Source organism: Neolamprologus multifasciatus, chromosome 23 (genome assembly GCF_963576455.1).
Source record: "Neolamprologus multifasciatus chromosome 23, fNeoMul1.2, whole genome shotgun sequence".
In the NCBI taxonomy this organism is placed as follows: domain Eukaryota; kingdom Metazoa; phylum Chordata; class Actinopteri; order Cichliformes; family Cichlidae; genus Neolamprologus; species Neolamprologus multifasciatus.
Window position 1 is genome coordinate 19,562,322 of NC_140460.1, and position 14,988 is coordinate 19,577,309.

General features: G+C 42.3%; 1 protein-coding gene across 1 annotated transcript in view; it reads right to left on the bottom strand.

Moving 5' to 3' along the window:
* The window catches only part of LOC146491432 (solute carrier family 22 member 6), a 28,474-nt gene extending 13,550 nt beyond the window's left edge, over positions 1 to 14,924 (bottom strand). Inside the window, exons 1-6 of the mRNA XM_085152817.1 lie at positions 14,484 to 14,924; positions 11,938 to 12,035; positions 10,511 to 10,665; positions 9,335 to 9,503; positions 9,150 to 9,252; positions 7,848 to 7,993 (exon numbers count right to left, since the gene is read on the bottom strand). Coding sequence (XP_085008943.1) covers positions 7,848 to 7,993; positions 9,150 to 9,252; positions 9,335 to 9,503; positions 10,511 to 10,665; positions 11,938 to 12,035; positions 14,484 to 14,780 — 968 coding nt within the window. The 5' untranslated portion in view covers positions 14,781 to 14,924. The remainder of the gene's footprint in view (positions 1 to 7,847; positions 7,994 to 9,149; positions 9,253 to 9,334; positions 9,504 to 10,510; positions 10,666 to 11,937; positions 12,036 to 14,483) is intronic.
* Positions 14,925 to 14,988: the final 64 nt, after the last annotated feature.

The following is a 14,988-nucleotide window of genomic DNA, read 5'->3' on the forward strand; positions in this document are numbered from 1 at the left end:
TCACTGTAGATTCCGACACAGGTGTCATAGCATTTTCTGGCGGATACAGAGGACAGGGACAAGGACAACACAGAGGAAAGGGACAGAAAAGCAGAGGTTACAAAGGTAACAGGAAGCAAAGAAATGAAAGAGACAACCGTTGTTATAATTGCGGAAAAGAAGGACATTTTGCACGAGACTGCAGAAACAAAAAAGAGAATCATAGTGACAGAGAAAGTATGTGACTAGAGCAAAATACTGAAGCTGAACAAAACATTGAGGATGAAACTGAAATCTATAACATACAACAATTACTTTTAGGCTCTGAACATAAACCCACAGTAATTATTCATGTAAACAACGAACCTATGAATATGCTGTGCGATACTGGAGCATGTAAAACGGTGTTAAATCAAAAACCACCGAATCTGAAATACTCCAGTAACACCATGATAGTGAAATCAGCATCAGGGCACACCAGCATTAAGTCTTTAACAGAGAGCCTACTGTTAGTACATACAGACAGTGGACGCAGCTGCAAAAATCAATGTATATATGACCCATCCTGCCCAGTTAACCTTCTAGGGAGAGACTCCTTAGAAAAACTGCAAATAGGTGTATTGCCAGGGCCAGAAGGCATGTATGCTAAGCTAATGTTGAATGAAGAGCAAAACCTCACTGACTGTCAGATTAATGTGTGTGAAGGACAGGGAGAGCCCCACTACTACTGGACATTAGACCTGCCCTCACTAGAACCTTTGCAACACATAGCAAATCGATATCTGCCAACCCACTCAACACGGCAGGGCTACACAGAGTATCACAACACACTGAGGTTCAAACAAAGCCCAGGTCATGACCCCATGTATGACTTACAGGTGCATAAACTAGGCCCACAAATGCTCACATTGCAGCACCTATATGTCACTCAAAGTGGTAATGCAGTCTGCTCTGTACTTCAGCCAGAAATAGTGCAACGAGTGAACAGGATGCCAAAACCACATGTATCAGTAGCACACAATGACAGCACTGAGTGGAAAGATTTAGGCCGCGTTCTCGCTCAAGTTGAAAGGGACAGATATGAAAAAACTGAAGAAACACATGAGGGGTGGCTTCAAGGTCACAGAACAGGATGCATGAGATACACATTAGGGTGGGTACTCACTACCCACCCAGCCACCCACATGATTGACAGCACTGATGTACACGTGCAGGAAGATAGTGAGAACTGACATGAACTCTCATTAGAGTTACACCCAGAACTACAACAACTGCCCATAAAGCTGTGGTCTACAGGCTCAACAGATGTAGGATTAATTAAAGGAGCAGATCCCGTTGTAGTAAAAACCACCACAACCTACAGGCCAGTCAAACCACAATATCCCTTAACAGCAGAAGCAAAGGCAGGCATCAGGCCAGTAATTGCAGATATGGAGAAAGCAGGCATTTTAGTAAAAACAACCGAAGTGACCTGTAACACTCCAATCTTTCCAGTGAAAAAAGCAAACACAGGAAAGTATCGCCTAGTACATGACCTCAGAGCAATAAATGACGTAACAGAACAAATCCCACCTGTGGTAGCAAATCCACACACAATCCTAAATCAAGTAACACCAAAAGAGCAATGGTTTACGGTTATAGACCTATCAAATGCATTCTTCTCTGTACTGCTACATTCTGACTCACAGGCTCTGTTCGGTTTCACCTTTGATAATCAGAAGTACACATATACAAGGTTACCTCAGGGTTTCCAGAACAGCCCCACCCTGTATGCAGAAGCTTTAAGGAAATCTATGTCACTTTGCACTCTCCCTGCCCCAGGACAGTTTCTCCTGTACGTAGATGACATACTGATCACGGGAAACACACAGGCAGACTGCAAAGCGAACACAATAACAGTATTACAACATTTAGCTGAGCAGGGCCACAAAGTCTCACAGCACAAATTACAACTGTGGAGCTCAGAGGTCACATACCTTGGACACAAGCTCACAGGGGAAGGGAGAACACTGTTAGACAGCAGAAAACTAGCAGTACAGAATGCTCCAAAACCACGCACAAAACAACAGATGATGAGTTATTTAGGTCTCTGCAACTTTTGCAGATGCTGGATACCTGAATATGCTCTGTTAGCTCAACCTTTGCAAAACTTAATTTATGGAAAAAATCTAGCACTGAAAGATAAAATAGAATGGACACCAGAGGCAGAAAAAGCATTTAATGATTTGAAACTTGCCCTACAAACACGCACAGTCTTAGCCTTGCCAGACTATGACAAATTATTTTATTTACATGTAGACGGAGGAGCAGGCTATATGAAGGCCGTACTCACTCAGGCCTTTGGGGAAAAACAACGGCCACTCGCCTTTTACTCGTGTAAATTAGACTCAGTTGCTTCAGGCTTGCCTACATGCATACAGGCCTGTGCAGCAGCTGCAGAAGCAGTAAAAAAGTCTGCCGACATTGTTCTCGGTCACAAATTGATTATCAAAGTCCCGCACGCCGTGACCTCCATCTTACTGCAAGCAAACTTGTCTTATCTCACACATGTAAGACAGCTCTCATATGTAGGCATTCTGCTATCACAGTCACACATTACAATTGAGAAGTGTGGACAACTAAACCCAAGCACACTTCTCCCCACTTCAGCAGACGGAGAAAAACACTGTTGCATGCAAAAATTAGATGAGGAAACGAAACCACGAGCTGACATTCATAGCACACTGCAACTGACCTTCACTAACATTTTTGTAGATGGCTCAGCATCCAAAAATAGTCTGGGGAGAAACTGTGTGGGCTATGCAGTAACCACAGCTGACAAGGTTTTAGAAGCTAAACCACTAACTTCCTCACACTCTGCTCAGAGCGCAGAACTGATTGCTGTCATCAGAGCTTGTCAACTGAATGAAGGAAAAAGCATCAACATACACACCGATAGTCAGTATGTTTTTGCAGCAGTACATCATTTTGCAAAAATCTGGCAAAACAGAGGTATGGTTACTTCTACTGTGCAACCCTGTGCAACACGGAAATCTTTTAAAACAACTACTAGAAGTTATAACTCTGCCAAAGAAGCTGGCATTATGCAAATGTGCTGCACACCAAAAAGATGACTCTGAAATTACTAAAGGCAACAACTTTGCAGACATAGCTGCAAAAAAGGCAGCACATCAGCCAATAGAAACCTTAATGTCTGAAACCACAGAGTTAATACCACTTGATGTACTGAAAGATGAACAGAAAGCCGCACCCACTGCAGAACAAAAGAAGTGGTTAAAATGTGGTGCACAACTGAAAAATGACTTAATGACCTGTAATGGCAAACCAATATTGCCAAAATCTCTACACAAGACAGCAGCATTAGTGACACATGGTTTAACACACGTGTCAACAGGAGGGATGTTGGATATTCTCTCTAAACACTTCTACACTCAAAATTTCGAAAATTCAGCAAAAGCATTTATCAGAACATGCATGATTTGCCAAAAACACAATGCACAGGGAAATCTCAGACCAAAAAGAGGTCATTTTCCCACACCACCTCACCCATTCCATACAATCCACATGGATTTTATCGAATTGAATGAATGCCAAAATTCAAAATATGCTCTAGTAATTATAGATGTATTTTCTAAATGGCCAGAAATCTATCCAGTAAAAAGAGCAGACGCAATCTCGGTGGCAAAATGCCTATGCAACCATTTCATCCCCACATACGGCATTCCTAGCCTAATAAGGTCTGACAATGGAACACATTTTGTAAATGACATAATTAGCAAGGTCTCTGAAGCCTTAGGATTTAGCATCAAACATCACTGTGCATACCATCCACAAAGTGCCGGACTAGTGGAAAGAACTAACGGTACAATAAAACAAAGATTAAGAAAATGCATGGAAGAAACAGGAAGGCCATGGCCCGAGTGTGTAGGCCTAGTAAAAATGTGGATGAGACTGACGCAAGGCTCTCAGAAGCTCACACCTTTTGAAATCATTCATGGCAGACCGTTCCCACTGCCGATCACAAGCGAGCCAATAGACAAATCAGTAAGGGAAACCACCTTAGCTGAATGGATGACTAAACTGCTTGAAAACAAAGTGATTGTACTAAACAACCAACTGCCGAGTGATTCTTCTCCAGTCTCTTCCAGGTTGAAACCAGGCGATTGGATCCTGATCAAAGTACTCCACAGGAAAAATTGGAGTTCACCAAGGTGGGAGGGCCCCTATCAGGTGCTGCTGAGGACCCCAACTGCATGCAAAATAGCAGAACGACCCTCGTGGATTCATCAGAGCCACACAAAGAAAGTGCAGAACGCACCAACTGACTAGACGCCGGTTCCCCCAGGCCAAGGTGATCTAGGAGTGGAGGAAGGGCTGATTGGGCCTAACCCGCCCACCCTTGACCTTCTCGCTCTTAGTCATCTCACCGGAAGCCCGGGTGTTCCTGGTCTCCACTGAAGACACAGCGAAAACAGCCACCTGGCCCCACCTGCCCGGTAGAAAAACAGGAGATCAATCCAACCTGTAAAACCAGAAGAGCCAAGCAACTGACTTCACTCACGTAAAGTATCAACCACAACACAAACAATGACTGACATTCAGCTACCCGACGACTACCTAGACATGGAGGACGTACATCACACTGTCCGCAGGTCCAGACAGCTGAGAAGACAACGCCTGTACGGACCGTTCACATTAGATGAATGCAAATTAAACTGTATTGTAGGTTTATGCGGATTTTTTACTATTATACTCTTCGCGACCCTAGCATCTGTGTGTATGCATGTGGCATGTGTGGACAACCCATGTAACCCTTACTGTCCAAAACATTTTAGGGTCGACAACGGTACTGACCAATGTTCAGACCAGAACGCTCATTAAGTAGACACCAAGGGCCACCCAAAGGTAACTCATGGTATGACCAAATGAATGCATCAGCATCAGATGCTGGACGCACCAACTGCATTGTATGCTCAGCCGCACGACCAGAATTAATAATAGTAGGTTTCCCAACAACAGGAAAACCACAAAGTAGGAATGCCAATGATAACATGAATACATTTTCCTATTCAGCATTAAGACCTGAAGAACTCAAGCTAAGCCCATTGGACTGTCTGCTCCTACATGAACATGTACCCAGAAGGTTCGAAAAAGACACGTTTGGAAAATTCTGGACATTTGACAAAAACGCAACTAAACATGGCTGCAGGCCACTAAAGCCAAAAGACCGCCCAGCCTTACAATTACCAACAACAAAACCTAAATTACATCATAATATAACTATGGTATGTTTAAAACGCCTAATAATAAATGGCTCACATGAAGACAATTTTAATTACACAGATTTTTCAAATGACCCAGGCGCAAAATGTTCTGAAACATGGTTAGTAATCCCAAAGAACGATTCAGTTAATTGGCTTAGAGACACACAGTTACACGGACCCGAGTACCCGCCTAAAAATGACACTGATTTTGAAAGATTCCATAGTTGTGATAACGACTCTGCCTGGGGAGCTGTGACGAAGGCCCATACTGTAGTGAGACTAACGTCACCTTCCGCTTCTGGCCTGTTGTGGCTATGCAACGCCACCCTATACAGAGCACTGCCAAGCAATTGGACAGGTGTCTGTGGTCTTGTCACTTTAGCTCAAGAAATTCACATCCAAACTACAAATACCCAACAAACCCGCAAGAAACGCTCTACTGACTCAGGTGATCTAGATAAGACATACATTGACGCGATAGGGGTGCCAAGAGGCATCCCAAGAGAGTTTAAAGCTCAAAATGAAATAGCAGCTGGCTTCACTTCTCTTATCCCGTGGATACAAGTTAATAAAAATGTAGCATGGATAAACTATGTTTATTACAATCAACAACGCCACCTAAACTTAACAAACAAAGCCCTGAAACTTCTAGGAGAACAATTATCTGCGACATCACTTATGGCAGTACAAAATAGAATGGCTTTAGACATGCTCCTGGCCGAAAAAGGAGGTGTCTGTGCAATGTTTGGAGATGTGTGTTGTACATTCATCCCGAATAACACTGCCCCTGGAGGCGAATTCGAACAAACCATGACCAAATTACACAATCTGCAGGTTGAACTCAAACAGAACGCTGGAACTTGGTCCGAAGTTGACACATTCTTTGACAAAATGTTCGGAGGATGGGCAAACACCATTAAAGCTATAGCTATTATACTATGTAGCATTCTAATAATGTTAGCTATTATTGCATGCTGTATTATCCCCTGCCTTAAAGCATTAATCAGAAGAATAACCTCAGAAACTGTGACTGGTATTTTCTTCCAAACATATAACCGTGTAGCAACAGAAGAAGAAGAGGAAGATGAACTTTAAATGTACTCAACTAAAATGATGTAGCAATTGAAAATGTGCAAGCAAGTGATTGACTACTGATGTATCAAAGTATGAGTGAAATATATTAACAACAGGAGGGAATATGTTATAAGATTTTATTATTAAGACATTTTATTATTCATGATTGCTAATATATTTAAGCTAAAAAGGGTTCATGTTTTTGTTTGCACTCAACCAGCTGCACAACTAACTGTCTGCACCTTGCCTTAAAAAGACTTGTTTTGCTCTCACATTATCTCACAGGAAACCGCCACCCAAGAGTAAGAAACAACCTTTTAAGAACATAACCTTTTTTGAACATAAGTTCCGAGATTTCACACCTGCCTGTTTGACTAGAGAATGTTACTTCCTTTCTTGTATGTTTCATGCTGTGTATAAATAAAGGCAGAGAGCTGCTGCAGAGGTGTGAGTCTCTTTTGAGCTCTCACCCGTGCACGTTGAACTGTTACAAGTGTCTGAGTGTTATTTCATTATACCTGATTACTTGATAAATAATATCTCTTATCACCGTTCCTCCCCGTTCCCCCCCCCAGGGACTCTAAGAAGGCTGGGTACTCCGAACTGCCACTCGGCACATAAGCGCAGATGACAGTCAGGACCCGTTCCCCGACCCTAAGGCGCAGGGAACAAACCCTCTCGTCCACCGGGAAAAACCCCAACAACAACTAATATCCCCTCGGCAGCAAGCCGAGGGGATATTAGAATACCCACCCCAGCCCGCCGCCTCTCACCAGGGGCAACTCCAGACTGAGACAGAGTCCAGCCCCTCTCCAGGAGACTGGTTCCAGAGCCCAAGCCATGCGTAGAGGTGAGCCCGACTATATCTAGCCGGTACCTCTCAACCTCACGCACTAACTCAGGCTCCTTCCCCACCAGAGAGGTGACATTCCATGTCCCTATTGCCAGTCTTGGCAGCCAGGGGTCAGTCCGCCAGGGCCTCCGCTCCTGGCCACCACCCGGCACACAATGCACCCGACCCCTATGGCGCCTCCTGCGGGTGGTGGGCCTGCGGAAGGATGGGCCCATGTCTCCTCTTCGGGCTGTGCCCGGCCGGGCCCCATGGACTAAGGCCCGGCCACCAGACACTCGCCCTCGGGCACCCTCCCCGGGCCTGGCTCCAGGGCGGGGCCCCGGTAACCCTATCCCGGGCAGGGTAAACTGTTCCCTCGGTGTTCTTTTCATAAGGGTCTTCTGAATCACTCTTTGTCTGGTCCCTCACCCAGGACCAATTTGCCATGGGAGACCCTACCAGGGGGCAAAAGCCCCCAGACAACATAGCCCCTGGGATCCCTGGGACACACAAACCCCTCCACCACGATAAGGTTGCGATTCACGGAGGAGAATAATTTTATCTAATATATTTAATATGAGATATAATTATCCAAATATTGTGACTTTAAATCTAATAATTTAATGTGAAAATATTCATATGTTATTTATCTTTGTTATAAAGGGCTGTATCCCATATGGAGCGTGTGCAGTAGGTACCTCACACAGCTCATGACAAACAATCGCATCAGGACAGTTGGGTGCTTCAAGTGGATTATGTCACTGGAGGCATAATCTTCAGTCACAGGGTCTTCCCTCTGAGCTTCGGTGGCTTTCTGCAAGTCTGACCAGGCGGAGTCCAACAGCTGCACACAAACACAGCTGGATTATTCTATATATGTTTATTCATATATATATATATATATATATATATATATATATATATATATATATATATCCCACCTGATCCACCTGAACCTGCTGTAAATTTTTTAATTTTGAGTTACTATACAAAAATCACTGATTCGGTGGCTATCAGCTTGGAAGCACTTACAAATGATCCAGCTGTTGATTCAAAACTGTTTGTTTGTTTTTTGACCTAATGTTTGGAAAAAAAAACCTCCCATGAGAACAATCGAATTGTTAGTCTGTATTTCTGATGCCAACACATTCAAAAATGCTGATACAGGGAATGTTTTTCACCACACTGAATCCCCTGTTATGTAATAGCTGTGCCAAAAAGCAGCTGCAATTCTTCCCCCACTGCATGAGTTTGGAGCCTGTTGTTTTTTGTAGTTTTCAGTAGAAAAATTCTTCAAATGTTTTCAGGGGTCAGCTAGTTTAACATCTGGACTCTTCGCTGCTGGAGTACGAGTACGACGTGGTTTTGTCTTCCTGAAGAAAGCAAGGCCTTCGCTCAAATAGGCATGTCTGAATGACAGCATGTTCAGGCTGTCATTCAGACAGCTGTCATGTGATACTAACACCCCCACCCACCCACTCCCTCCCCTATCATCACTGATTTAAACTGTGTGCTGATAATAAGCAGCATGGTCCCAGAAGACCATCATTTCCAAAGAGAATCTCAGATTCTGGTCAGACCAGAGGGTGGTTGTCAGGTCAGCCTCAATCCATCAAACAATGGTTTTAAGCAGTGTTCCTGCACATTAGTGCTACAAGACGTCATAGACACCAAAGCTCTACAGACCACAGATGATAGAATTCATAAACAGTGGTCGACCCCTCTCCAGTTTACCTCTGATAGTTAGTTTCTTTGAGATGTTCTTTTAAGAGCATCGTAAAGAGTGACGGCATAAGTTTTAATGCACCTTTCCCATTACATAACCTTTCCATCTATTGTTGACCATTTTCCAACTTATTTTTGAAGACCATCTGTTTCTTTATATCTTGCTGTTAAACATTATCAAACTAGCACAAAGAGGAGCTGGGTTATAATAAGGAATAATTCTACTTGTTAACACAAGACATTTATGATTAGAAATGAGGCAAATGTTTATTTACCCGGTCCAAGCGCTGGTTATCTGCAGGGCTGTTGCTCCGGTAACGGTCCAGGATATCTATCCTCTTCTTTAACAACAGCCATCGGGGAGACTCCGGGATTGAACTTGAAGGAGAAAAACTGTTATTTCTTCCTTTATTAACGGTCTAAATGAGGCTACCACAGGTGAAAAGGTGTGTTGGCCTACAGGTAGAGTGGCAGACAAATGATCTGAGGCAGAGCCAGTGACAGGTGCAGACGTGTCCAGGTAGGGTTGAGCCAGGCCAAAGGAGCTCCACCCATTGTCCCCAGGCTGAAGCAGAATGGCAGGAAAGCCGGCGGCCACAGCCGAGAATCAGGGGGAGTCCACTCCACTGCTGCAACGCAAACAGTTTAAAACAGTCTACAATTTAAAATCTGCAGGTTTCAGTGCTATCTTCAATGTGAACTTGCTCTCCAAAGCTTCTAAAGATTTATTAGAGTAGCTTTACGTGATTTATTATTTAAAAACTACCCTTCTTTATGTTATACTGAACCTTGCTGAAGCCCAACTGTTTTAGCTCCAGTCCCTAAATGCCCACTTCCTTCTGATTGGCCAACTTAAATATACATACATTTATCTCATAATTTAAAACTTATCTTTAGCACACAGCACTGTCAGATAACATGCATAAGGAAAAAGATAATAAATCTGTAATAAAAAGTCTCCATAGAGTCATCTTTAAACATAATGACTTACCTTAGTTAGCTAAGGTAATTAGCGTTAGATCAAATTAACTGATAATAATAATAAACAATGAATAATAAACCAAATCTCAATGAAGCAATGGATAGAAATATAATACAATAAATATTGAATTAGCTAAATTATAAGACCCTGAGTCTTCCTACACTTTGGGTCCATGACTTACTATGTAAAGGCTAGCTGCTAAATTAAATCAAAGCTGAAGGAATAGACTGCTTCCTCCAGTCTGCACATAACACTGTAGGGGTCAAAGGTTAGGAAGCTGCTGGAAGCAATCTTGCTTCATTAGGCCTCAACCTGGTCAATATGGCTTTATCTGGAACACGTGCTTTTTATCAGCCTTATGTAAGTATGTCCCACCATGGTCCAATTAAAGTCACCATCCAGCCAGTGACCCAAAGCCCACTGAGGGCTGTCTGATAACGAACCACCTTCCAGACACTGCAGGCTCCCCAACATACTTTGTGAGACACTTCTAAAAACACTTTGAAGTTGGATACGCATACATTTAACTGACTTTCTTTAATTAACTTATTAATGGTCAGAAAATGTCCAATGAAGACCACAGCTCAATATAACGGGATGAAAGTAGATCTGCGATACGACATTTTAATTATGCTTTTAGGTTTCTTGTGTTACCTAAACTGAAGGCGCAGATGTTGATGCAGCAGCAGCAGATTCCAGTCAGGCAGCGAAGAATAAGGAAGAGGAGTGGCTGAGGAAAGACAGCAGGAACGAGGCCACACACGGCGTGCACGCACATGGAAATCAGCAGTACTGGACGCTTTCCGTACCTGCACAGAAACCATCAGCGAGATTTTTCTTGTTTGAAGATGAGTGATGACTAATGTTTATTTTAACTTAAACTTGACATATACACTACAAGTCAAAAGTTTGGACACACCTAATTTTTTAGGTTTTTTCTTTATTTTTATGATTATTTACATTGTAGATTCTCACTGAAGGCATCAAACTATGAATAAACACATATGGAATTATGTAGTGAACAAAAACGTGTGAAATAACTCAAAACACGTTTTATAGTTTAGATTCTTCAAAATAGCCGCCCTTTGCTTTGATTACCGCTTTGCACACTCTTGGCATTCTCTTGATGAACTTCATGAGTTAGTCACCTGAAATGGCTTTCCAACAGTCTTGAAGGAGTTCCCCGAGATGCTGAGCATTTGCCCTTACACAGCCTGGAGGTGTGTTTGGGGTCATTGTCCTGTTGAAAAATAAATGATGGTCCAACTAAAAACAAACTAGATGGGATGGCATGTCGCTGCAGGATGCTGTGGTAGCCATGTTGGTTCACTGTGCCTTCAATTTTGAAAAAAAAAACCCAACAGTGTCACCAGCAAAGCACCTCCATACCATCACACCTCCTCCTCCATGATTCACAGTGGGAACCGTGCATGTAGTTGTAGTTCTTAGTTGTGGTTTCTTAGCAGCTTTTTGACCATAACATGATTTGTGCAGTCTCCGCCGAACAGTTGATGTAGAGATGTGTCTGCTAATGGACCTCTGTGTGGCATTTATCTGGGCTCTAATCTGAGGTGCTGTTAACTTGTGATTTCTGAGGCGGTGACTTGGATGAATTTATCCTCAGCAGCTTTCTTGGGGCGGTCCTCATGTAAGCCAGTTTCATTGTAGCGCTTGATGGCTTTTGCAAAGCACATTTAAAGTTTTAGCAAATTTTCAGACCCACTGACCTTTAGTTCTTCAAGTAATGATGGACTGTTGTTTCGCTTTACTTAGCTGATTGGTTCTTGCCATAATATGAATGCTAACAGTTGTCAAATTAGGCTGCCAGTTGTGTACCAACCTGACTTCTACACAACACAACTCATGGTACCAACCTCATTAAGAAGGCAATAAATTCCACAAATAAACCCTGACAAGGCACACCTGTGAAGTGTGACTACATCATGAAGCTTATTGACAGAAAGCCAAGGGTTTGCAGCGTTGTCAATAAAGCAAAGGGTAGCTACTTTGAGGAATCTAAAATATAAGGTCCAAACTTTTGACCAGTAGTGTATTACAGACTGTCACGTGTTGTGTTGTACCGGTCAGATATGGCTCCTCCAAACAGAGATCCCAGCAGCAGACCAGTCATGAACAGCATCTGACCATAAGACAACCAGTCTGTCCAACCACACACTGACTGACACACACACACACACAGGCAAATATAGATGTTCAAGTGCAGAATACACTCAGAGAACCAAAATATAAGATGCAATGAAACAAGTTTCACAAAGATTAACTTTTCTGTTTACAATGAGAGACGTGTCTGTGTAGCTGTGGGGGTTTATTAACTTGGCCATAATCAGTTTGGATGTGTTTTATTAGTTGAATAAGAACTGAAATCCTGACTTTTAGGTAACATTGACAGAGTCAGATTTGCTTGAGCTCCTGCTCCAGAATGGAGTATGTTAACTTTATACAACTTACTAGTGATGGCCCACATGCTGATCTCAGCACTTTAGTTAACATTAACATTTGAGTAATCATTAGCTTTCTGACCTCTGATGACCTCTAGAAACTTTTATTAATATCTTTAAAATGATAGTGGCACATATGATAATTTTTGCAGCTCAAACCAGTACCAAAATAGCTGGATTTAAAGAAGGTAGGGGTTAAATGTCAGGTTTCAGACACATTTAAATCCGGATGCTGGAACTCGGGAGTTAGGTCACTCTGGAGTTAGAACATTCTAGAAAAAACAGGATTTGTTTTGGTTTTTAGTGAGGTATCAATCAATTGATCAAGCCTGGTCACTGCTCTGTGTATGGCTTATTTAATGAGTCGCAAATACACAATAGTGGAAGCACAGATTAAAAGTTTACAGTTTTACTGCTACTTATATTCAGCCGTAGGGCTGTTCGATATAACGATATATATCGGATGAGTATATAAAAACATCTATTGTTTCATTTTACGCTATTGTTTGTTTCGTGGTGTCGCAAAATAAACTGTTTACGGCAATATTTTTTTTTATTTTTTTCGTTTTCATGGTCACTGTAGTGGCTATATTAATTTATTAAAGTGCTCCCTTTCTCTTATATTTTAATACTTCATGCCTTGTCGTTAGCAACACTGACGGTAAAACCACCGTGTGTCTGCTTGTTTATTTTCCACATAACCCTTTCACAATAAAGCTCAAGATCCTGTTGAGACTTTTCAAAATAAACTGAATCACGTGGAAGATGCAGAATATTTACGGATGAAAAGTAAAAAAGAGCCGTCAGGTGCTAAAAAATAAACCTTAGACTCAAACATTAGAACAGGCTTTTCCCCGCAGCACGCCGTGTAATAAATACTCACAAAGAAAACGGCGGCTGTTAAAACTTATGTCTAAAAATGTATCGTTTCATGCATCAGTTAAAACACTCGACTCCAGGTACACGACGCCCAGCTGGAAACACTTCCCGCAAGTCGAGCTGCCCGAGATTCACAGAATTTACAGAAAATGTTACATTTTTGTGATTTATATCGTTATCGGGATAACAGATGCCTTATATCAGGATATGAAATTTGGGTCATATCACACAGCCCTATTCAGCCGGGTTAGTAATCCGTGGTATGTTGGTCTGCTTTGGATTTCCGAGTGGAAAATGCAAGTTAAAGGGGTATTTCATAAAAAAAATTCCAATTGCGAACTCAGAATTTGTGACTTCTAACATATTCAGGAATGCACCTACATGCTGTGCATTCCAAGTACTTCTTCACCTAGAAAACTGCAGTGTTTTTCAGACCATTTTCTGTAAAGCCTAGAAATGGTTGAGGGGGAAAATCCCAGAAGAGCACAACACAACAACCACATTCACTTAAATCACCCTTTCTTTTCTATTGTGATGCATAGCTTGGTGCTGGCCCAGCAAGTTGCCTGGACCATGTCTACATGCATAAATGCATTGAGTTGCTGCCACTGGTTGATCAGAAATTTGCTTTAACAAGCAGTTGAACAGGTGCATTTGGAAGACGGAACTAGCAAATTTTTGATTCTGTGCTTGAAAAATACTGAAACCTTTCTTGGATTTCCTGGATAGAGGTCCAGACACAAACGTCTATAATGACTTAAAAAGATTGCAACACGTGCTTATGCTAAGCATGGCTAAATTCAGTTATGATTAATGACAGACAATTCACAGAAAATTAGCTTTTTTTTTTACTTTACCCTCAGAAATGGTTCATTAACAGCTTCAACTTAATCATTAACACCATGTTAATCTCAAGAGTTGCTGTTATGTAATGCAGATTACTGTCCAGTTAGCATGTTGGCTGAGACTTTAAACCGATCATTTAATGTTGAAACAATTGTATGTTTAGTGAAAGAGGCCATAGGCTGGCCTTTCAGTGGTGTCAAAAACTTAAAGTTATATAACTAGAAAATCTAAAGTTTATTAATTGCACGTTTTTCATTTCATTACAGTTCATTTCTAATGTGTCTGAAACTATATTCAGGCCTACACTTTAAACCATGAGATAACTATAACAGTTAAGGGAATAAGAAACATGCACTTAAAAATATCCCCAGGTGTTGCACCATCACAGTATTCATGACTGTGTTACAACTTCAGACCTCTCAATGGAGATAATCTTCACTCACGTCTCGGGTCCCGCTCTCTGTCCTCCAATCGGCGTCGTCCTTTAAAACCTTGCTGAGCGCTGATTGGTTTTCCTCCTTGTTCGGTGCCAACTTTTCAAGCCACGAAGCAAACGTGCCAGTATCATTGCCATGGCGACATGTCTCGGCGACCACGGCGGTGGTGAAAATGTCCAGAAAAAAGAGGAAAGCCGTGAAGAAGAAGATTAGAGCGAGGCGCCAGTAGACGGAGAGCTGCAGCGGGGACATGAGCAGGCCTGTCTGGTCTCCCACAAGCTGATTCATCCTGACCTTTACCATGCTGGAAACTTCAAAACTCACAACTTTGATGTCTTCAGGAGCTCCACATGTTGTTCCAGCAGACCTCTGAGCAGCGCGTGCCGGTCAGGTCTGAACAGCTGCTGCTGTCACAAGAAAGTGGTTGACCTGTCAGGCAGGCAGGAGGCGGCTTATATTCAGGGCCAACTTTATTACGCCTTCTTTTCTCCATAAGGCCCGACAGCGGGGG